This window comes from Salmo trutta, chromosome 35 (assembly GCF_901001165.1).
Source record: "Salmo trutta chromosome 35, fSalTru1.1, whole genome shotgun sequence".
Lineage (NCBI taxonomy): Eukaryota > Metazoa > Chordata > Actinopteri > Salmoniformes > Salmonidae > Salmo > Salmo trutta.
Window position 1 is genome coordinate 20,497,169 of NC_042991.1, and position 24,529 is coordinate 20,521,697.

The window sequence follows — 24,529 nt, forward strand, 5'->3', positions numbered from 1 at the left end:
AACCTTTGTCATTATGAAAATAAATAATGAAGAGAAATTATAGGTAAAACTTATCGGTGCTCATTGGCCAGTGGACAAGTTGGAAATCGCAAATTCAACAATGAATGGTTTGGAAGGAGTTAGTGGCTAACTGCAAACATGGCAAAGCAATCACTAGCCTGCTATTCAGTAGTGTGGCTGTGTGGTCCCAAGTAGGGTTTAAGGGTCTCTTTTCCAAGCTTAAAATGATAAACATTCAACATTGGCCATGCCGTCAATCCAGCATGATTTCTGCTACACTCAAAAAACTGTTAACTGCAAACTGGGAAATCTGACTTCAGTGAGTTCAAGACAACTGCGAACTCGGGGGACAAAATTAGCTCCAACAGGGAAAATACGTTTTGAACGGTCATCCAACTCTGAATTTTAAGTCGGGAACTTGGGCTTCTTTCTAGAGCTACGACCTGAAGATCACTTACGTCATCATGATTTGACCTTGTTTTTTTCCGAGATCCCAGTTGTCTTGAAAGCACCATAAATCCAGAGAATGCCAGACTTTGATGACAAAGTTTGATGACAAAATTTGCCCTCGAAGGACCGCAGCGCCACCTTCCTGTTCAAGTGAGCACAACACAACAAGGTGAGTGCAGAAATGTCTTGTATGCAGCTGCAGAAATGATGTAATATGCCAGGGAGATATGAATACTGTAGCTAAGAAAGTAATACTAACTTAACTGTATGTTAAGTACCCCGTGTATATAGCCTTATTTATCTTAAAACTGCATTGTTGGTTAAGGGCTTGAAAGTAAGCATTTCACTGTAAGGTCTTACACCTGTTTTATTAGGCACGTGACAAATAACATTTGATTTGATTTTGGTTTGATGTTGTGTAGTAAAATTTTAGTAGCCCGTGTGCCTCACCCTAATCATTTGATATTTTTACCCCTCTTAATTTCGCCTACTGTTCTGACTTGGTGGAGCACATGTAGCATAGAACCTGTTTTTGATAAATGTAATCATCAAATATTGTAAGAACTTCATTGTCTGCTTTTATGCCCCCTTTATTTATTTTACAGTTCTGTCTTGGTGTACAGGGAGAACATTGTACGAATGCTGTTATGTGATAAGCAAAAAAAGTATAGTCAGGCCTCCTGAGTGGCGCAGTGGTCTAAGGCACTGCATCGCAGTGCTAGCTGTGCCACTAGAGATCCTGGTTCAAGTCCAGGCTCTGTTGCAGCCGGCCGCGACCGGGAGACCCATGGGCCGGCGCACAATTGGCCCAGCATCATCTGGGTTAGGGGAAGGTTTGGCTGGCGGGGATGTTCTTGTCCCATCGCACGCTAGCGACTCCTGTGGTGGTCGCCAGGTGTACAGTGTTTCCTCTGACACGTTGGTGCGGCTGGCTTCCAGGTTAAGCAAGCAGAGGGTCAAGAAGTAGTGCGGCTTGGCTGGGTTGTGTTTTGGAGGACGCACGGCTCTCGACCTTTGCCTCTCCCGAGTCCGTACGGCGTTGCAGCGATGGGAAAAGACTGTAACTACCAATTTGGATACCACATAATTGGGGAGAAAAGGGGGTATACAAAAAATAAGTCTAGTCAATGATATCAACACCGCCTCTTCATGTGTGTCTCATAAGCAGTACCTCTGAATATTTACTAAGATGAAACACTCAGATCAGGTTGGTGCTTGTCCTTTTTTAATATCATAACTTGTCTGTGGCACTGAAAGTGTTGCATGCTAATTCCCTCCTGCTGAAATGATCAGTCCAGGCTCCAGGGGTAGCAGTGGATCTAATTGGTTTCCCTGAGCTGACTGCATCTGTCTGGTTTACCTCTTCATGTTTGTATCATATTATTGTGTACCTCGTTTCTTTGGCCTTTTCCTCTATAAGGACGCACACACTTCCTATTATTTCCCAGTCATTCCTAATGAGATTTTAAATGAACTGAGTCAACGGAACAAGTATTAATGTATATCGACTGGATTGCGTGTAAGCCTGTTTTTTGGTCCTTTACTACAGCTTTATACTGGATACTGGATATGCAGATATTGCGTTGGAGCTGCTTTACATTTGTGCATGTCTCTTCCAGTGTGTGTGTGTGTGTGTGTGTGTGTGTGTGTGTGTGTGTGCCCATGCGTGTTCTCACTGGTGCCTGTGTGTAGGTGTAGAGGGAGCAGTGAAGGGGCTGATTTGTGCACTGTGGTCTGTCTAGGGGGGAGAGGGGTGTGTGTGTGTGTGTGTGTGTGTGTGTGTGTTTAGACTTGATTGACAGCTCTTTCTTAATCCCTTTCATCTCCAGCCAGGACTGACAGGTCCCACTACTGTATTTCACCACATACACAATCAAAGACTCCACAGGTGGCCTGAGAGGTGGTGTGTGTTCAGGCTTGGGCCAAAACAAGGGAATAGAGTGTTATAGCCAATAGTAGAGCACCATATGGGAATAAAGGAGGATGTCATTGGCCAGAAGTAGTACATTTTATGGAGAATGGGGGTTCATTTGAGACAGCACTGTACAGTAAGCCCCGTGAGGAAGCTCAGTGTCCTGAACCACCTGTTGAAGAAGGAGAGAAAGCCAGGCTAAGTGTCACAATGGCTGATGGTATAAGGGCACAAGGCGAGACCCAGATGCAGACACAGGAGGCAGATGGTTAGAGTCTTTATGGTTTAATTACAATCCAAAAGGAGTAGGCAAGAAAATGGTCATGGACAGGCAAAAGGTCAAAACCAGATTCTGAGTCCAAGAGGTAAAGTGTGGCAGACAGGCTCGAGGTCAGGGCAGGCAGGTGGGTACGGAGTCCAGAACAAACAGGCAATGGTCAAAACCGGGAAGACTAGAGAAAGCAAATAGAAAACAGGAGCACGGGAAAACATGCTGGTTGACTTGAAAACATACAAGATGTACTGGCACAGAGAGACAGGAAACACTGGGATAAATAAGCGACACCTGGAGAAGGTGAAGCAATCACAAGAACAGGTGAAACAGATCAGGGTGTGACAGATGGAGGGTGTTTGGAAATCCTGTCCTAATATAAATCAGACTGGAAGACCTGGATGTGCCTCACACAGCTGGAGAGGCTAGGTTGTAATGAGTTCAGAAGGTGGCAACTCTGTGGGAGACAGTGGGATGGAGAGATGGGTCTGTGGTTGATATGGACACCTGTTGATCTGCTGTTGTAGCTAGGGCCATGAGTTTTTACCAGACCATGTCACCTGACCATGGAAGCCTAAATACACAGGCATAAGGAAGAATACACACTTTCAAATATTTGAAATGAAAGACCAGAACCTTCTGTTCACTGGCCATGCGGTTACAGTGCATTCGGAAAGTATTCAGACCCCTTGACTTTTTCCACATTTTGTTACGTTTTTGCCTTTTACTAAAATGTATTAAATAAAAAATGTTCCTTATCAATATACACACAATACCCCATAATGACAAAGCGAAAACAGGTTTTTAGCATCTTTGGGCTAGGGGGCAGTATTTTGACGTCTGGATGACAAGCATGCCCAAAGTAAACTGCCTGTTACTCAGGCCCAAAAGCTAGGATATGCATTTAATTGGTAGATTTGGATAGAAAACACTCTAAAGTTTCTAAAACTGTTAAAATAATGTATGTGAGTATAACAGAACTGATATGGCAGGTGAAAACCCGAGGACAAACCATCCAGAGAAAACACATTTTCAGCCCACCATTGATTCCTATGACTGTCATTTTTAATATGAAGGGAAAACCTCCCAGATTGCAGTTCCTAGGGCTTCCACTATATGTCAACAGTCTTTAGAAAGAGTTTCAGGCTTGTCTTTGGAAAAATGAGCTAGAATTTGTAGTTTTTCTAAGTGGCTCCCATTTTGGATGTTGTGTTTATTACGCGTTCTGGTGAATGTGTGTACTTTGTTGACGCTAGCGTCCCACTGATCCGCAAGAAGTTAAATGTTAGGGTACATTCACCGCTAGGTTCACTTCTCCCTAAGGCCAAATCCATATGGGATTCCCGCTGGAGGCGGGACTGATTGACTGATTTGATCTATTTTAATGATAAATCAAACCTGTATAGGCTATTTAGGAATTCTACTTTAAATTAACCTGAACCTTGTCGATGTAGGTTAATGTGAAAAGTTTAAATTGTCACATTGTAGAAACCCAATCAATTTGGATATTATTTAAAAGATCCACTTGAAAAGTAAATCTGGCAATTTCACTTGTTAGTTTAATTGAATGAAACATTGATATCCAGTCAATTGCGGTTGGCTGGATATCTTAACATGATCCACGTTTGGGTGACACCTAATTCTTTTTCATGAAATGTACTGGCAATTCTTCAACACCAGTGATCGCAGAAAGCTGAAATCAAACGGAAGTACAAAGGGCGGGACGTCCATCATGCAAGGCGGAGGAATTTCAGCGTGACACAGGAAAAAGAAAATACTGTTTCCCTTTGTTAGCTTAGCATCTCGTGCAAGCTTATCCTACTTTGTACAGAAATCTCAGTTCCAAGCACAAAATAAGGTCCCCTCCACCATGGAAAGGGGGGTTTACTGGTGACGTCTCACATTAACCCATTCGGCATACTTTGCTAGCATTATGTTGACCGGAGCGTCATGGTACATAAATACAGATACGCCTGTGGTCTACCCACACTGGCTTAGCGCGGTAGGCAGACAGAACTTCGGCTCGGTCAACGAAGAGATCTATCTAATTTCTAACCTTACTGGCTCTAAGCCCTTGCTCTAGAAATTAATATTGACCGACAGAAATCATACCGTTTGGCCTAACGGACTAAATCTGGAATTTACAACTCATTGCTCTGACTATCGACACATGACCGGAGGCACTCTCTGTAGCCTGTTCAAATGGAAACACACACACAACCAATTTGTATACAAAGCAGTCTGTTTCTACAATTCTGTTTGCACAATTGATATATATATATATATATATGTATATGTGTGTAATTCAACAGCAAAGTCCAATTCTATCTTAGATTCCTCACACGGGGCACCATAATATGTTGTGTCTTTGGCATCATTAAAGTGAAGACTGTTATTTTATCAAAACAATTCTTTCACATTAAAGGTTTTACATCATATTACATCATTTCACAAATAGTTTCATCTTTACTCATTCGTTTTATACAAGAATTAGATGCAAACCCCATAATTGAAAAATATTCAGAGATATAGTCATGTGTGTTTCCTGTCCTCTCTGAGGTCACCAAATGAAACACACTCGTCATACGCATCCCTTAAATACCTTATTTACATAAGTATTCAGACTCTTTGCTATTAGACTCGAAATTGAGCTCAGGTGCATCCTGTTTCCATTGTTCATCCTTGAGATGTTTCTACAACTTGATTGGAGGCCACCTGTGGTACATTCAATTGATTGGACATGATTTGGAAAGGCACAAACCTGTCTATATAAGGTCCTACAGTTGACAGTGCATGTCAGAGAAAAACTAAGCCATGAGGTTGAAGGAATTGTCCGTAGAGCGCCGAGACAGGATTGTGTCGAGGCACAGATCTGGGGAAGGGTACCAACATTTTTTTGCAGCATTGACGGTCCCCAAGAACACACTGGCCTCCATCATTCTTAAATTGAAAAAACATTTTAATGGAAGAACTGAGAAATCGGGGGAGAAGGGCCTTGGTAAGGAAGGTGACCAAGAACCTGATGGTCACTCCAGAGCTCCAGAGTATCTCTGTGGAGATGGGAGAACCTTCCAGAAGGACTACCATCTTTGCAGCACTCCACCAATCAGGCCTTTATGATAGAGTGGCCAGACGGAAGCCACTCCTCAGTCAAATGCACATGACAGCCCGCTTGGTATTTGACAAAAGGCACCTAAAAGACTCTGACCATGAGAAACAAGATTCTCTGGTCTGATGAAACCAAGATGGAACTCTTTGGCCTGAATGCCAAGTGTCACGTCTGGAGGAAACCTGGCACCATCCCCACGGTGAATCATGGTGGTGGCAGCATGTGGGGAAGTTTTTCAGCGGCAGGGACTGGGAGACTAGTCAGGATTGAGGGAAAGATGAACGGAGTAAAGTACAGAGAAATCCTTGATGAAAACCTGCTCCAGAGCGCTCAGGACCTCAGACTGGGTCAAAGGTTCACCTTCCAACAGGACAATGACCCTAAGCACAGAGCCAAGACAACACAGGAGTGGCTTCAGAACATGTCTCTGAATGTCCTTGAGTGGCCCAGCTTGAACTCGATCGCGCATCTCTGGAGAGACCTGAAAATAACTGTGCAGTGACGCTCCCCATCCAACCTGACAGAGCTTGAGAGGATCTGCAGAGAAGAATGGGAGAAACACTCCAAATATAGGTGTGCCAAGCTTGTAGCGTGTCGTAGAATTACAACATTATGTTAATCACATTACTTTTATATTAGAATGTATTCCTGTATGAGTACATTCACACTGTATGTTTTTCTGAGGGGAGCCTCTGAGGTTTAACGCTGAAAGTAGTTTTACGATGGCTTGGTGATAACCTGAAGACTGCATTCCATTCTATGCTTAGTGTCTGTGTGCCTGTCTGCCGGTGCCAGGCAGAACCTCTCCCACATGGCAGATGAATACTGGACTCCATTATTCTGAGGGAAGGGCCTAGTATCCTATGTTACATTATTATTTCTGTATAAACAAGCAGTAAATGAACTAGAAACAGATATTTGGTGTCATTTAAATCTTGATGTCTGTTGAATGAGAGGACACTGTACCTTTTCTGTATAATTTCTACATATGTTCTTCGTCACAAGGACTCTGGAAGACTATAAAGAGTTGTAACCTAACTCTGTTTATTTGGGCTTTAACTTTCCATCATTGGGTGAACGTTAACGCTCCATTACTGCAGTAATTATTAATAAAGTTTGCTAGTTTTGAAGAAATCTAAAAGTCTCTCCTTTGATTAGAATAATTACCACGACAAGCGTCATACCCAAGAAGATTCGAGGCTGTAATCGCTGCCAAAGGTGCTTCAACAAAGTACTGAGTAAAGGGTCTGAATACTTATGTAAATGTGATATTTTTTAATGTTTTTATGAATTTGTTAACACTTCTAAAAACCTGTTTTTGATATTGTCATTATGTTTTGTGTGGATTGAAGTAAGAAAACTATTTAATGCGTTTTTGAATAAGGCTGTAACGTAACAAAATGTGGAAAAAGTCAAGGGGTCTGAATACTTTCCGAATGCACTCTATGTGAATGTACTGTAGCTGTGTTCCAATGCCCTTTCCAGTCTGTGGTTTAGTACCTGTGCTGTAATGCCAGTGTGTAGTAACACTGTCTTCTTTCCTGCCTCTCCTCTCCAGGGAACTTCTGGTAACTCTGGCTCTGGGCCAGGTCCTGTCTCTGCTCGTCTGTGGCATCGGACTGACCAGCAAGTACCTGGCTCATGAATACCACGCCAACACGCCTGTGTTCCAGAGCTTTCTCAACTACATCCTGCTGTTCCTAGTCTACACCACCACGCTCGCTGTCAGGCAAGGTACGACACTGGACACTAGAGGTCGACCGATTCTGATTTTTCAGGTTATTGGAGGACCAAAAAAAGCCGATACTGATTAATCTGCCGTTTTTTTTTATGTATTTGTAATAATGACAATTACAACAATACTGAATGAACACTTATTTTAACTTAATATAAAACATCAATAAAATCAATTTAGCCTCAAATAAATAATGAAACATGTTCAATTTGGCTTAAATAATTCAAAAACAAAGTGTTGGAGAAGAAAGTAAAAGTGCAATATGTGCCATGTAAAATAGCTAACATTTAAGTTCCTTGCTCAGAACATGAGAACATATGAAAGCTGGTGGTTCCTTTTAACATGAGTCTTCAATATTCCCAGGTAAGAAGTTTTAGGTTGTAGTTATTATAGAAATTATAGGACTATTTCTCTCTATACGATTTGTATTTCATATACCTTTGACTATTGGATGTTCTTATAGGCACTTTAGTATTGCCAGTGTAACAGTATAGCTTCCGTCCCTCTTCTCGCTCCTACCTGGGCTCGAACCAGGAACACATCGACAACAGCCACCCTCGAAGCAGCGTTACCCATGCAGAGCAAGGGAAACAACTACTCCAAGTCTCAGAGCGAGTGATGTTTGAAACGCTATTAGCACGCACCCCACTAACTAGCTAGCCATTTCACATCGGTTACACCAGCCTAATCTTGGGAGTTGATAGGCTTGAAGTCATAAACAGCACAATGCTTGAAGCATTGCGAAGAGCTGCTGGCAAACGCACGAAAGTGCTGTTTGAATGAATGCTTACGAGCGTGCTGCTGCCAAACATCGCTAGGTCAGACTGCTCTATCAAATATCAAATCATAGACTTAATTATAACATAACACACAGAAATACAAGCCTTTGGTCATTAAAATGGTTGAATCCGGAAACTATCATTTCAAAAACAAAACGTTTATTCTTTCAGTGAAATACGGAACCGTTACGTATTTTATCTAACGGGTGGCGTCGATAAGTCTAAATATTGCTGTTACATTGCACAACCTTCAATGTTATGACATAATTATGTACAATTTTGGCAAATTAATTACGGCCTTTGTTAGGAATAAATGGACTTCACACTGTTCGCAATGAGCCAGGTGGCCCAAACTGCTGCATATACCCTGACTGCTTGCATGGAACGCAAGAGAAGTGACACAATTTCCCTAGTTATAAGAAATTCATGTTAGCAGGCAATATTAACTAAATATGCAGGTTTAAAAATATATACTTGTGTATTGATTTTAAAGAAATGCATTGATGTTTATGGTTAGGTACATTGGTGCAACGACAGTGCTTTTTTTGCAAATGCGCTTCTTAAATCATCACCCGTTTGTCGTTGTAGGCTGTGATTCAATGACAAATTAACAGGCAACGCATTGATTATATGCAACGCAGGACACGCTAGATAAACTAGTAATATCATCAACCATGTGTAGTTAACTAGTGATTATGTTAAGATTGATTGTTTTTTATAAGATAAGTTTAATGCTAGCTAGCAACTTACCTTGGCTTCTTGCTGCCCTTGTGTAACAGGTAGTCAGCCTGCCACGCAGGCTCCTCATGGAGTGCAATGTAAGGCAGGTGGTTAGAGCATTGGACTAGTAAGCGGAAGGTTGCAAAAACGAATCCCCGAGCTGACAAGGTAAAAATCTGTCGTTCTGCCCCTGAACAAGGCGGTTAACCCACCGTTCCTAGGCCGTCATTTAAAATAAGAATGTGTTCTTAACTGACTTGCCTAGTTAAATAAAAATAAATAAATAAAAAAATCGGCAAATCGGTGTCCATAAATACCGATTAACGATTGTTATGAAAACTTGAAATCGGCCCTAATTAATTGGCCTTTCAGATTAATCGGTCGACCTCTACTGGACACGCATGCAGTCATGCAGGCACACACAGACACAATATTTTATTATGTTCCCCTATTCTTCCTGGGGTCCAAACAGGAAACAAAACACAAATAATAATATACATAACACTACAAAATATAATGCAAAATACAATACAAAATATAAAAAAATGTCTGTCATTTCACAGTACCCAGCAAGGTGTTCTTTTATCAGTTTTTTAAAACTGATTTTATTGCTAGCTTGAGTTACCTGGGGTGGCAGAGAGTTCCATGTAGTCATGGCTCTATTTAATACTGTGCGTTTCCAAGCCTCTGTTCTGGACCTGGGGACTGTGACAAGACCTCTGGCTGCAAGTCTTGTGTGGTACCGATGAGTGTCTGAACTTGAACAGACAGTTTGATACTTTTAACCTATCAACACCTCGGACAAAGACCAGTCAGTCTCTCCTCAACTTTGAGCCAGGAGAGATTGACACGCATACCACTGACATTCGCCCTCCATGTAAATCTAAGTGCAATACGTGCTGCTCTGTTCTGGTCAAACTTTAATCTTCCTACAGTTGAAGTCGGAAGTTTACTTACACCTTACGCCAAATACATTTAAACTCAGTTTTTCACAATTCCTGACATTTAATCCTAGTAAAAATTCCCTGTTTTAGGTCAGTTAGGATCACTACTTTATTTTAAGAATGTGAAATGTCATAATAATAGTAGAGAGTGATTTATTTCAGCTTTTATTTCTTTCATCACATTCCCAGTGGGTCAGAAGTTTACATACACTCAATTAGTATTTGGTAGCGTTGCCTTTAAATTGTTTAGCTTGGGTCAAACGTTTCAGGTAGCCTTCCACAAGCTTCCCACAATAAGTTGGGTGAATTTTGGCCCATTCCTCCGGACAGAGCTGGTGTAACTGAGTCAGGTTTGTAGGCCTCCTTGTTCGCACACGCTTTTTCAGTTCTGCCCACAAATTGTCTATAGGATTGAGGTCAGGGCTTTGTGATGGCCACTCCAATACCTTGACTTTGTTGTCCTTAAGCCATTTTGCCACAACTTTGGAAGTATGCTTGGGGTCATTGTCTATTTGGAAGACCCATTTGCGACCAAGCTTTAACTTCCTGACTGATGTCTTGAGATGTTGCTTCAATTTATCCACATAATTTTCATTCCTCATGATGCCATCTATTTTGAAGTGCACCAGTCCCTCCTGCAGCAAAGCACCCCCACAACATGATGCTGCCACCCCCGTGCTTCACGGTTGGGATGGTGTTCTTCGGCTTGCAAGCATCCCCCTTTTTCCTCTAAACATAACGATGGTCATTATGGCCAAACAGTTCTATTTTTGTTTCATCAGACCAGAGGACATTTCTCCAAAAAGTACGATCTTTGTCCCCATGTGCAGTTGCAAACCGTAGTCTGGCTTTTTTACGGCAGTTTTGGAGCAGTGGCTTCTTCCTTGCTGAGCGACCTTTCAGGTTATGTCAGTGTAGGATTCGTTTTACTGTGGATATAGATACTTTTGTACCCGTTTCCTCCAGCATCTTCACAAGGTCCTTTGTTGTTGTTCTGGGATTGATTTCCATTTTTCACACCAAAGTACATTCATCTCTTGGAGACAGAACACATCTTCTTCCTGAGCAGAATGACAGCGGTGTGGTCCCATGGTGTTTATACTTGCGTACTATTGTTTGTACAGATGAACGTGGTACCTTCAGGCATTTGGAAACTTAGTGTATGTAAATTTCTGACCCACTAGAATTGTGATACAGTGAAATAATCTGTCTGTAAACAATTGTTGGAAAAATTACTTTGTGTCATGCACAAAGTAGATGTCCTAATCGACTTGCCAAAACTATAGTTTGTCAACGAGATTTATGGAGTGGTTGAAAACGACTTTTAATGACTAGAACCTAAGTGCATGTAAACTTCCGACTTCAACTGTATGTCCTTCTTTACCATACATGACCACACAAGTGGGCAGTAGTCCAGGTGCGACAAAAGGGCCTGTAGGACCTGTCTGGTTGATTTACAGTGCCTTCTGAAAGTATTCACACGCCTTGACTTTGTTACAGCCTGAATTTAACATGGATTAAATGTCGTTTTTTGTCACTGGCCTACACACAATACGCTATATTGTTAAAGTGGAATTATGTTTTTCGAAATGTATACAAATTAATAAAAAATGAAAAGCTGAAGTGTCTTGAGTCAAAAAGTATTCAACCCCTTTGTTAAGGCAAGCCTAAATAAGTTCAGGAGTAGAAATGTGCTTAACAATAATGAGTTGCATGGACTCACTCTGTATGCAATAATAGTGTTTAACATGATTTTTGAATGACTACCTCATCTCTGTACCCCACACATACAATTAGCTGAAAGGTCCCTCAGTCAAGCATTGAATTTCAAACAATCACAAAGACCTGGAGGTTTTCCAATGCCTAGCAAAGAAGGACACCCATTGGTAGATGGGAATATAAATAACCGCAGACATTGAATATTCCTTTGAGCATGGTGAAGTTATTAATTACACTTTGCATGGTGTATCAATGCACCCAGTCACTACAAAGATACAGGCGTCCTTCCAAACTGAGGATGGGATCTTCTCAGGGATTTCACCATGAGGCCAATGGTGACTTTAAAACAGTTACAGAATTTAATGACTGTGATAATGGAAAACTGAATAGATCAACAGCATTGTAGGTAGTTACTCCACAAAACTAACCAAATTTACAGAGTGAAAAGAAGGAAGCCTGTACAGAATACAAATATTCCCAAACATGCATCCTTTTTGCATTAAAGCACTAAAGTAAAACTGCAAAAAAATGTAGCAAAGAAATGAACGTTATGCACTCAATACAAAGTTATGTTTGGAGCAAATCCAACACAACACATCACTGAGTACCACTCTTCATATTGCCAAGCATGGTGATGGCTGCATCATGTTATGGGTATGCTTGTCATCAGCAAGGACTAGGGAGTTTTTTGGGATATAAATACATGGAATAGAGCTAAGCACAGGCCAAATCATAGAGGAAAACCAGGTTGTCTGTTTTCCAACAGACACTGGGAGACAAATTCAAATTTCAGCAGGACAACAATAACCTAAAACACTAGGCCAAATATACACTGGAGTTGCTTGCAAATACGACATTGAATGTTCCTGAGTGGCCTAGTTACAGTTTTAACTTAAATCGACTATGGCAAGACTTGAAAATGGCTATCTAGCAATGATCAACAATCAATTTGACAGACCTTGAATATTTTTTTTAAGGATAATGTTTAAATATTGTACAATCCAGTGGTACAAAGCTCCTAGAGACTTACCCAGAAAGACTCACAGAAGTAATCGCTGCCGAAGGTGATTCTAACATGTATTGACTCAGGGGTGAAAACACTTGTGTAAATGAGAATTCTGCATTTCATTCATTTATTTTTGTATTTTATTTGAGCATTTTCCAATTAAGAACATTCAAAACAAAAATAAAAAGATATTAGACAATATAACAGTGACAATAACCTTACAAGACAACAGACGAGTGTAGAAATATAATATATATATATATATATATATATATATATATATACAATAAATGAAAGTAATAATAACAAAAATGATGAGACATTGGATCATATGGTCACCTGCCGTAGGCTACATATTATACATTAAGTGTGAAACATTACGTGAGGATTATTTAGAGATACAATCAATATATGATGTGAGGGGAGATTCTCCATATAGTCAAAAGGTTGCCAAATTCTGTCAAATATCTTTAACTTATTCCTCAAGCAGTAAGGGATTTTTTCCGGTTGGATACAACTTTTAACTTCTGATAGCCACATTGCAACTGGCAGGGGGGAATCCGATTTCCATTTCAAGGCTATACATTTCTTGGCAATCGCTAGCAATATTTCTTTTAGCTTTATAGTATGGCTTTGCCTAAGATTGGAATTAGTAAAGTTACCCTGTAGACAGACCTCCGGGCCTAAAGGGAATGGAACCCCATGAATTGAGGATATGGTATTGCATACCCCCTGCCAGAAACTGTGTAGTTTTGAACACTGCCAAGTGGAACGGAGGAATGTTCCTTCATCTGAGCCACATCTAAAACATCAGGGTTGAACTTGCGCAATCTAGATGGGGTGATGTAGAGCTGATGGAGGAAACTGTATTTCATTTTTAATAAATGTCTAAAACATGTTTACACTTTATCTTTATGGGGTATTGTGTGTGGATGGGTGAGGGGGAAAAAAGTATATTTAATCCATTTTGAATTCAGTCTGTAACACAACAAAATGTGGAATAAGTCAAGGGGTATGAATACTTTCTTTAGGCACTGTAGATGTCAAGAAAGCAGCACTTTATCATGGACAGACTTCTTAGATTTCGATAGAATTTTTATTAACCACATGACAATGCTTTTGAGATACGAAGACATTATTATAAATTAAATTAAAATGTTCCATGAAAATGTGCATTTGAAAACCATAACTGGCACGCAGATCGGTAGAAATTGTAAAATAAATTGGCATTCCACATTAGAAAGGTTGCAGACTCCAATTGTAGCCTATTACCGGCAACATCAGGAAGGTAAAGGCAGAATCTGCGAAAGTCAGCAGGAGTGGGAGGAGGATCTTCGGGGGAGGTTGTTTTTTAGTTTTTTTCTGTTTTGGAATATTTTTTTCATCTGTACAGGATTGCTTTCTCAGTTTTCTCCTATCACAGCCATTAAAGTCATTATTTTACTCCTGAACTTATTTAGGCTTGCCATAACAAAGGGGTTGAATACTTATTGACTCGAGACATTTCAGGTCTACATTTTTTATGTAATTTGTCAAAACATAATTCCACTTTGACATTATGGGGTATTTATTGTGTAGGCCAGTGACAAAATCTCTATTTAATACATTTTAAATTTGGGCTGTAACACAACAAAATGTGGAAAAATTCAAGGGTTGTGAATACTTTCTGAAGGCACTGTTTATTGTAAAAACCCCTGTCCTCTCGGTGCATCTAATCAAGCTAGATGACATAATATATTTGCTATGCTTTATGGGATACGAGCTGGAGATGAATTGGACAGGAAAGGACTTGTATAAACTGGAGACAGTTTGCAGCTGGGTTTGTGTTATCTACTGACTTTCTGGGTGACCTCGTAGAGTGCTCACAGGGAACATTTCAAAACAAAGCAGCAGGTTACTGTGTGGAGTGTGTGTGTGTGTGTGTACACCCATTGAAAGGCTGTCTGAGTGGAACACCTGTGGTGGGTGTCAATGCTTCAGTGCTACTCTCAGCATTGCCTGTTGTGCTTGAGTGGCCATTGTCACACTGTTTATCTGAAGAACTGTAGATTGTAGCCTCCAGATCAAGAAGAGTGGAAAAGTGAGCTGATTGGTTTTAGTCAACAGACTGACAGAGGAAGAGGTTTCCTATGGGGTAGTTTAGATGTACTCTTAGTTTGGAGTTTTTTGCTTTTTGTCCTCATTACCATTTCATGCTGAATTAAGTTATGTTTTCTTCCACCCACATGTCCAGGCTTAAGCAACATAAGCGTTCGCATAGGCCCCCCCCCCTCCATTTTTTAAAAAACTTACTATTGAGAGTTAGAATAGTAGATGGAGCAAGTTCGACATTTGGTTGTGCATCAGCAATGTTTCTCTTATGTCAGTCACTGACAGTCACTCAATTAGCCATATCAGCTAACTATTTTTAGATTGGTAAATTAGTCTAGCCAGCCATCTAAACTTGTAGTACTCATGGCTGAATACTGACCAGTCGCACATGGCACGTGCCCAGGGGCCCTGACCTCCAGGAAGCTCCCATTTGATTTTGTTAGTCACTCTCACTCAGATGTCATTAATATGGCATAGGCCAGGGCAAAATGTGCAGAACTGTAGGAAAATTGTTTTTAAAATGGAAAAACATTCTCCCCACCCCACCTCAACCAAATCTCGCTTAGGGCCTGTCATGCCAAATAATGTCCCCCTCTGCGTCACAATGGGATTCGATTAACTATTAGCGTCCGTTGCTATATCAATGGTGTGATGACCCAATGATTAGAATTTAGATTATTACAGCCTAAATTACGTTATTTTCATCATCACTATGCAAATCACTATTTCACTGTTTTAACAAGTTTTGTTTAGCTAATAAAATGAAAACATTACTTCGAACTACTTTTGGGTACATTGTTGACAATTACAACATGAAATCCATGTCTTTAAATGTTATGTTTTGGGAATTTGATGGATCAATGCAGTGTTACAAGCATTTTGCTGCACCCGCAATAACATCTGCATGTGACCAATACATTTGATTTGAAATGGCAAAGAAAATGTGTAATCTGCTTGACACTTTAAAGTTACTTATCTTACAGAACACAAAGTCAGCTCATTTCCACTCCATTCATACGCAAATCCGTTTGATTCATACACTGGTTTGTCTGGCTGTCATGTTTTTATTTTAACCAGCCCTTCCCTTATCTACACTGAAATAATATCATTTCACTAGTCCTCTATTATGATTCATTTCTTTCTATCTCGCATAGCACATTAATACACCCTTGTGGATGAATATACATGTATCTAGTAGGTCCTAGGACACAACAATGAATAATTTGGAGCAAATAAATACAATCAAAGGATAACGTACAATAATGAACACCTTGTGAAACTGAGAAAAAAAACTGCAATATTTAAGATTTTAATACATAAACCTTAGTTCTTGGTACAGTTGTGTCATTAATTTATTTTCACAGATTTGTTCTACACTCACATGGCAATCAGACTAAAATACTGAATTGTGTTGTGTGGAGTATAGGGCAGGTGGTTGCTGTGTGGGTGGGAGGTTCTGCCTGTCACTTGTTCTCAACGGGAAGCCAGTCTCAGAAAGGGGATTTGAAGATGGACATTGCAGTGTTTATATGTGTATCTCACATTATGTGCCAAGTATGATAGAGCATAAACGTTCTTATTAGATGACAACATGACAACAACAGTAGCTGTAGATGATGTAATGAAAAGTTGGAGGGTGGTTGGTAATGGAGGACATCAGGTGGATCCACGTCTGGGTGTTGGGCAGAACCCCTAGGTCCTGGAGAACAGGAGCAGAGTTAAAGGGAACAGGGTAGAAGACAGACGTAAACAAGCAAACACATGTTTACTGTGAGAAGATTTGATTTGATTAGTGCAGTGTTATAAATGGGAGATATATACTTTTCAACACTTTTGGAAGGTATAGCCTACCTCAAGCTTGTCCACATCCGACCAAGAAGACCAGACAATCAGACTAACCCGAACTCACTGCTTCTGGTGGATGGGATACCTCCTTGGGGGCTCAGACAGTTGATGGTCCTAAAGTCATTGGGAGAGGTAAATTGAAGAGGTACATTTTTATAAGCTCAGCGTAACTACCATTTCTTGCCTTCTCAAATGTCAACCAAAGCTTAACTAACTTTATCTATTGGACTTCACTGAAGTGTAGGGCGTCATAAAATATATCAGTGTTAGGAAAACTAAAACTAGCTTCAGGTTATTTTGTGTGCAAATGCAAATAGTTATGATAATTTTTATATTCACTTTAACAGATGGTGACCTCAGCTAGGAGCGAAAGAGCAGCGAGGTTTCCCAGGTCTTGCCTTCCTTTTGTCCTTCTTCCAAACCAAGTAATTCGCCCGGATGTCGTAGCACTTGGTTCCCTTCTTGATTCTACTCCGGTTGCTCTCCATCGGTTTCTCCTGCGCCTTGTCGATGTTCAGTCTCAACTTGATTGATAACAGGAATAAATGCAATTATAGTTCATATTACAAATACATTTCTTACATATCTCTTGGAGGGCCAGAAAATATATTAACAGCGGACAATCATTTTTACCTGGTCAAAAACCTCCACATCCTTCTCAGTCCGTGCCTGAAGGTGGTCCTCGAAGGTGTTCTGATCTGGTTCCACAACTTCCACCACATCAGGTGGGGTTTCAGTGACCTGAAAGTACGTTATACAAAAATAGCAATAGACAAACGGCAACACTAAGTCAATCACACATTTGAAAGACTACAGTATATGCAATAATTGTATATACAATGGCATTGTTTACCTCAGTCAACAGCTGCGGCTCCTGTCCGTACTCGGTGAAGACCTTCTGCTGTTGTGTGGAAAGAGAATTACCTTCAGGTTGTTCTCCCACCCTTCCTGGTACCAATCAAATGACTTGCCCACGGCAGTCTTGAGGGTCTGGATGGTCCATTCACTAAACCTGGAGGAGGGGGTAGGAAAGCAATATCTATTGACAATGTAAGATATTAAAATGTCGGATTATGTACCATGGAAAAATAATTGTAAAAAAAAAGATTAAACAAACCATTGGTGACAGAATATAACCTAATAACATCCTTACCTTGTTCTAGCGTTCGTGACCTCGTTCACTCAAGATGTCTTCAGGAGAACCGCGGGTTTTGAAGATAGCCACCTCCAAGGCGATGGTGGACTCACCAGTCTTGTCCTTGATGGGTATCATACAAAACTAAAATCTACATTTGGTTCCAAGCACCCTTTTTAAATGGGTTACAGAAGGGAATTTAGAGTTAAGCACGTACTCTTCCTTTACTGACCTTAATGGGTATTGCCTCCACCCACTTGGTAAAGTGATCAGACACCAGCTGTTGCCATTCCTGGATTTAGTGAAGGGTCCGATGAGGTCCACCCCTAACATTTAATGTGTTAGAGAAGATTACTTTATTCTTACCAGTATCTGTCATACAGTATGCAGATTTTCATATTTGTAAGGATACTGACACACACACACACACACACACACACACACACACACACACACACACACACACACACACACACACACACACACACACACTATAATATTGAACTCTGCTGTGGTCAAATAAAGCAACCATTACAAAGCAACTTATCATTTTAAAATGTGAATTGGGACACTTACCGATCATGTGCCATGGTGACACAACTTTGATAGGCTTCGCCACAGTCTTCGTCCTGGCAGGCTAGACAGGGTACTGACCTTTAAGTAAAAAGTGACAAATTGAAACATTGTATGCTCTTTGAGATGACATTGATTGAATTCATAATAATTTCAGATATAATATTATCACGTTTCAGGTATGACCCAGATGCAGACAGTGTCAACGAAACAAAACAGTTTATTTCTAATACAGGGGCAGGCAAATGACAGGTCAAAGGCAGGCAGGGGTAAAGGGTCCAGAACGGCAGGCAGTTTCAGGGTCAGGGCAGGCAGGGGTCAATAATACAGTGAGGTGGGGCAAGGTATAAAATGGCAGGCAGGCAGAAGGGTCAAAAGGAGGGGTCAAAAGGACTAGGATGGAGGAGCAAGAAACAGACAGGCTCAAGGGAACAAACGCTGGTAGGTTTCACAAGCAAAACGAACAGGCAACAGACAAACAGAGAACATAGGTATAAAGAGATTGGCGACACCTGGAGGGGGGTGGAGACAAGCACAAAGACAGGTGAAACAGATCAGGGTGTGACAAATAGAATGTGATTGATAAACTAAAAGTTATTTAACTTGCCCAGGTGTCCACCTCCTTGACAATTCCCTGTCAGAAGAAGTGTAGGTTGATTTTGGCAGTCATGTGCTTCACTCCAAAATGACCAGCATGGATCTTGGTCAGCACGGCCTCCTTCTCAATAGTAGAAATCCCCCTCCTATGTGGCTGGCCATCCTTTCCCTGTAGGTACATATGATTGCCCAACAAGTTGTAAGAGAAGAGTTGTTGAAATACACAAGTCTAAGTTCCTAGGCTGTCACTGTAAATAAGAATTTGTTCTTAACTGACTTGCCTAGTTAAATAAAATACATTTGCACTGCTGTCTTTCTCTCTCTATCTCCATCTCTCTCTCTCTTCCCACCTCTCTCCCACTTTCATCCTTTTTTTTAACTTTCTCCCCCCTCCCATCTCTCTCTCTGTCTAGTGAAGACACCAAGTTAAGGACATTTGGAATTACCATAATTGCTTACACCTATCCATTTGATTGATCAGGTTTAACTTCTAGCTAGATACCTCAATATGACAGACATATAACTCCATCAGTGGAGGCTGCTGAGGGGATGGCTGGAATGGAGTCAATTGAATGGTATCAACCACATGGAAACCACGTGTTTGATACCATTCCATTTACTCCATTCCATATATTATGAGACATCCTCCCCTCAGCAGCCTCCACTGAACTATATGTATAGCTAGCAACATGTACTGTAGATGACCAACTAGCTAGATGAAAAATGGTTGTACAAAGTTAAATCCGTCCAGATATCTAATAGAAGTTAACTGCTTAACGTTACCCTGAATTGTGAATTTCTCTGAATGTTGCGCCTCTTGTTGAGATCAGGGGTGCCTTCATAGTACTTCCCCTGGTTGGAAAGTGTGCGAGCATTGCAAAATAAATTTAGAAATCTATGCTATTTAATTATTGCACCCACACTGCTCGCGCGCGTCAACGAGCATCTGCGTTGCCAAGGGCTAAAATAGAAGTCCTTTCTATTTGTGACGCAGATCGCGCTGAAAGTCCTGCCTCTCCCATCTCCTCATTGGTTTATAGAAGCAGGTACCCACGTGCCAACTCAATGTTTATATCCCAGGACAAATGAACTAGCAACAGCAAGCTAGCTAAATATGACAAATTAGCTAACAAGTGCAAGCTAACTAGCTAAATTGCCATTAATGCTTTTTGACTTGTCCCCAAATTAATGTAATTGGTTCAGAGTTTGTTATGACATTTTAACCTGCGTGTCGTGATCGTGTTTGGTGTAGGGGGACAAAATAAATGTATGCAAGATGGCACACGCTCGCAGCCGGTTTGGGTTCCGTGAAAGACGTTGAGTCGCAAGCTAGCGCGAGGACGCAGTCTTTGAAAGGAGGGAGTAGTGTAACAACCCTGGGTTTATAAGCGCAGATGCTTTTGCGGCACAGTCGATAGCACGCTGGACTAAAAGGTCAATGGTTCGAGACCTGCTCCCTGCCTGTTTCATTACATTGGTTTCAGAAGTGATCGGACCTTGCATCTATGACAGTGCGTGTTCTTGGCCGGTGAGCGCGTTCCTATAACAGGCTGACTACACTGCTCACGTCGCGTGCGCGAGTGTTGCAAAATAAATGTAGAAATCTATATTATTCAATTATTGCACCCACACTGCTCGCGCGTGCCAAGAGTGTGCAAAGCTGTCATCAAGGCAAGGATGGCTACTTTGAAGAATCTAAAATATATTTTGAACACTTTTTTTGGTTAATGCATGATTCCATATGTGTTATTTCATAGTTTTGATGTCTTCACTACTATTCTACAATGTAGAAAATATTAAAGAAAAACCCCTTGAATGAGTAGGTGTGTCCAAACTTTTTACTGGTACTGTATGCAGTTGTCTATAACGACACAAGGCGAGATGCAGACGCAGGAGGCAGATGGTTTGAGCTCTGGTATTTTTACAATCCAAGGGATAGACAAAAGGCAGGTCGGGGACAGGCAAGCGTTCATAGCCAGGGCAGAGTCCAAAACAGTACAGGGCCGCAGGCAGGCTCAAGGTCAGGGGCAGGCAGACTGGTCAGGCAGGCAGGCTCAGAGTCAGCACAAGCAAGGGTCAAAACCAGGTGGATGAGAAAATGAGAGACTGGGGAAAAACAGGAGCTGAGACAAAAACGCTGGTTGACTTGGCAAACAAGACGAACTGGCACAGACAGACAGAAAACACAGAGGATAAGTGGGGGGGGACAAGGACAGATGAAACAGATCAGGGTGTGACATTGTCAGTAGTTATAATATACCTAATTATAAATATACAAGCATATTATTTCCGAGCAAGCTGTTCACTGTTAGACAGCGTGGCTACTTTTCCAAGAGGCACCTCTGCCAAATTGGTCCCGTTCTTTGTTGTGTAAGTCCATAGACAGAGTCTGGCTGTAATAGGGAGCAGCGGTAAGCATGACCATGCACTGAATGAATAGTGATGGTTGAGTGCCTTACTGGAAGGGAGACTACAACAGGAGCAGCTGCCTACCCCTGCTCTGCAGCCAACAGCCCAACAGTTCTGTTGTCTCACTCACTTGTAATTAAAGTTATTAGAGTAACAGATCAGTAATATGAATAAATTAATAACCCTCTCATAACCAACAATGTTTTTTGATCAAGCCACCAGTTTATTCTGAGCTGCGCTGAAAAACAAAACATCGACAACAAACGTATCGCCTAACCAACAGTGCTTAAACTGCAACCACTTATTTGCTTTGACCTCATAGTGCTTTTACACCCCACCGTCCCACTGGTTTGTTTGGGATTAACAGAATTCACTACACTAGTCCACAGGTTTCCTCCTAACCTTTGGCTCTGACCACCACCTACTGTAAGGGTAAGCAGCAGCAGCGCCTCTACTCTATTATTCCTGACTTGTGAAATGAATTGGTGCTCAGCTCCTCTCCGCCGGCAGCTAGGTAGCTTTTCACTGTCCTTCATCCCTGCTCCCAATAAGGCTTCCTGACCCCCTCATCCCCACTCAAATTCGATTTACGCTGTGGCCTAGTTGAATTGGGGTCAGCAGGAAGGCCGAGCTGGCACTCCCCCAAGGCTTCTCTCTCTCTTTCTTCGCCTCTCTCTCCTCCCCCCACTCTCTCAATTGCATCACTTATCACAGGAAGTGAGGCGAGGTGATTATTCATATTAATACGCTGAGCTGGTTATTAATTAATGCTGATGGTTGATAGCAGGTTTTTCTCAGGCTGCACCATCAGTGGTGGCTGCCTCTCCCTCTTTAATTTTACAGCAATTACCCAGCACTGAACCCCACTGATTGGGAAGGATATTAAATACACACAGACAGAGCTAGCTCTAATGTGCCAAAGAATGCGTTTAGCATTTTATTAACTCGAGTAACTGATGACGATCTAGAGCAGAAGGTTTTTTTTAAATGTCATCCAATGTCAAATTGATTTTACAATGAGATTTTGTTGTAGAGATGTTTTGTGCTCATTGTAGATGAAAACAGAACAGGTCTTGGCGAGCACAGTAAGTAACCGAATTGACATTTTTTAGATTTTTATTTCACCTTTATTTAACCAGGTAGGCTAGTTGAGAACAATTTCTCATTTGCAACTGCAACCTGGCCAAGATAAAGCAAAGCAGTTTGACATGTACAACAACACAGAGTTACACATGGAATAAACAGACATACAGTCAATAATACAGTAGAAAAAGTCAACAGTGGGGGGAAAAAAGTATTTGATCCCCTGCTGATTTTGTACGTTTGCCCACTTACAAAGAAATGATCAGTCTATCATTTTAATGGTAGGTTTATTTGAACAGTGAGAGACAGAATAACAACAACAAAAATCCAGAAAAATGCATGTCATAAATGTTATAAAATGATGTGCATTTTAATGAGGGAAATGAGTATTTGACCCCTCTGCAAAACATGACTTAGTACTTGGTGGCAAAACCCTTGTTGGCAATCAGAGGTCAGACGTTTCTTGTAGTTGGCCACCAGGTTTGCACTCATCTCAGGAGGGATTTTGTCCCACTCCTCTTTGCAGATCTTCTCCAAGTCATTAAGGTTTCGAGGCTGACGTTTGGCAACTCGAACCTTCAGCTCCCTCCACAGATTTTCTATGGGATTAAGGTCTGGAGACTGGCTAGGCCACTCCAGGACCTTAATGTGCTTCTTCTTGAGCCATTCCTTTGTTGCCTTGGCCGTGTGTTTTGGGTCATTGTCATGCTGGAATACCCATCCACGACCCATTTTCAATGCCCTGGCTGAGGGAAGGAGGTTCTCACCCAAGATTTGACGGTACATGGCCCCGTCCATTGTCCCTTTGATGCGGTGAAGTTGTCCTGTCCCCTTAGCAGAAAAACACCCCCAAAGCATAATGTTTCCACCTCCATGTTTGACGGTGGAGATGGTGTTCTTGGGGTCATAGGCAGCATTCCTCCTCCTCCAAACACGTCAAGTTGAGTTGATGTAAAAGAGCTCCATTTTGGTCTCATCTGACCACAACACTTTCACCAGTTGTCCTCTGAATCATTCAGATGTTCATTTTAATGAGGGAAATAAGTATTTGACCCCCTCTCAATCAGAAAGATTTCTGGCTCACAGGTGTCTTTTTTACAGGTAACAAGCTGCGGTTAGGAGCACTCCCTTTAAGAGTGTGCTCCTAATCTCAGCTCGTTACCTGTATAAAAGACACCTGGGAGCCAGAAATCTTTCTGATTGAGAGGGGGTCAAATACTTATTTCCCTCATTAAAATGCAAATCAATTTATAACATTTTTAACATGCGTTTTTATGGATATTTTTGTTGTTATTCTGTCTCTCACTGTTCAAATAAACCTACCATTAAAATTATAGACTGATCCATTCTTTATCAGTGGGCAAACGTACAAAATCAGCCGGGGATCAAATAATTTTTTCCCCCACTGTATATACAGTATGTGCAAATGAGGTAGGATAAAGTTGGCAAGGCAATAAATAGGCCATGGTGGCGAAGGAATTACAATATAGCAATTAAACACTGGAATGGTAAATGTGCAGAAGATGAATGTGCAAGTAGAGATACTGGGGTACAACGGAGCAAGATAAATAAATAAATACAGTATGGGGATGAGGTAGTTGGATGGGCTATTTACAGATGGGCTATGTACAGGTGCAGTGATCTGTGAGCTGCTCTGACAGCTGGTGCTTAAAGCTAGTGAGGGAGATATGAGTCTCCAGCTCCAGTGATTTTTGCAGTTCGCTCCAGTCATTGGCAGCAGAGAACTGGAAGGAAAGGCGGCCAAAGGAAGAATTGGCTTTGGGGGTGACCAGTGAGATATACCTGCTGGAGCACGTGCTATGGGAGGGTGCTGCAATGGTGACCAGTGAGCTGAGATAAGGCGGGGCTTTACCTAGCAGAGACTTGTAGATGACCTGGAGCCAGTGGGTTTGGCGACGAGTATGAAGCGAGGGCCAGCCAACGAGAGCGTACAAGTCGCAGTGGTCGGTAGTATATGGGGCTTTGGTGACAAAACGGATGGCGCTGTGATAGACTGCATCCAATTTGTTGAGTAGAGTGTTGGAGGCTATTTTGTAAATGACATCGCCAAAGTCGAGGATCGGTAGGATGGTCAGTTTTACGAGGGTATGTTTGGCAGCATGAGTGAAGGATGCTGTGTTGCGAAATAGG

General features: G+C 41.4%; 1 protein-coding gene across 1 annotated transcript in view; it reads left to right on the forward strand.

Moving 5' to 3' along the window:
• Window positions 1-24,529, forward strand: part of LOC115174836 (solute carrier family 35 member F1-like) — a 154,803-nt gene that overhangs the window by 52,783 nt on the left and 77,491 nt on the right. Inside the window, exon 2 of the mRNA XM_029733763.1 lies at window positions 7,301-7,476. Within this exon, the coding sequence (XP_029589623.1) occupies window positions 7,301-7,476 (176 nt within the window). The remainder of the gene's footprint in view (window positions 1-7,300; window positions 7,477-24,529) is intronic.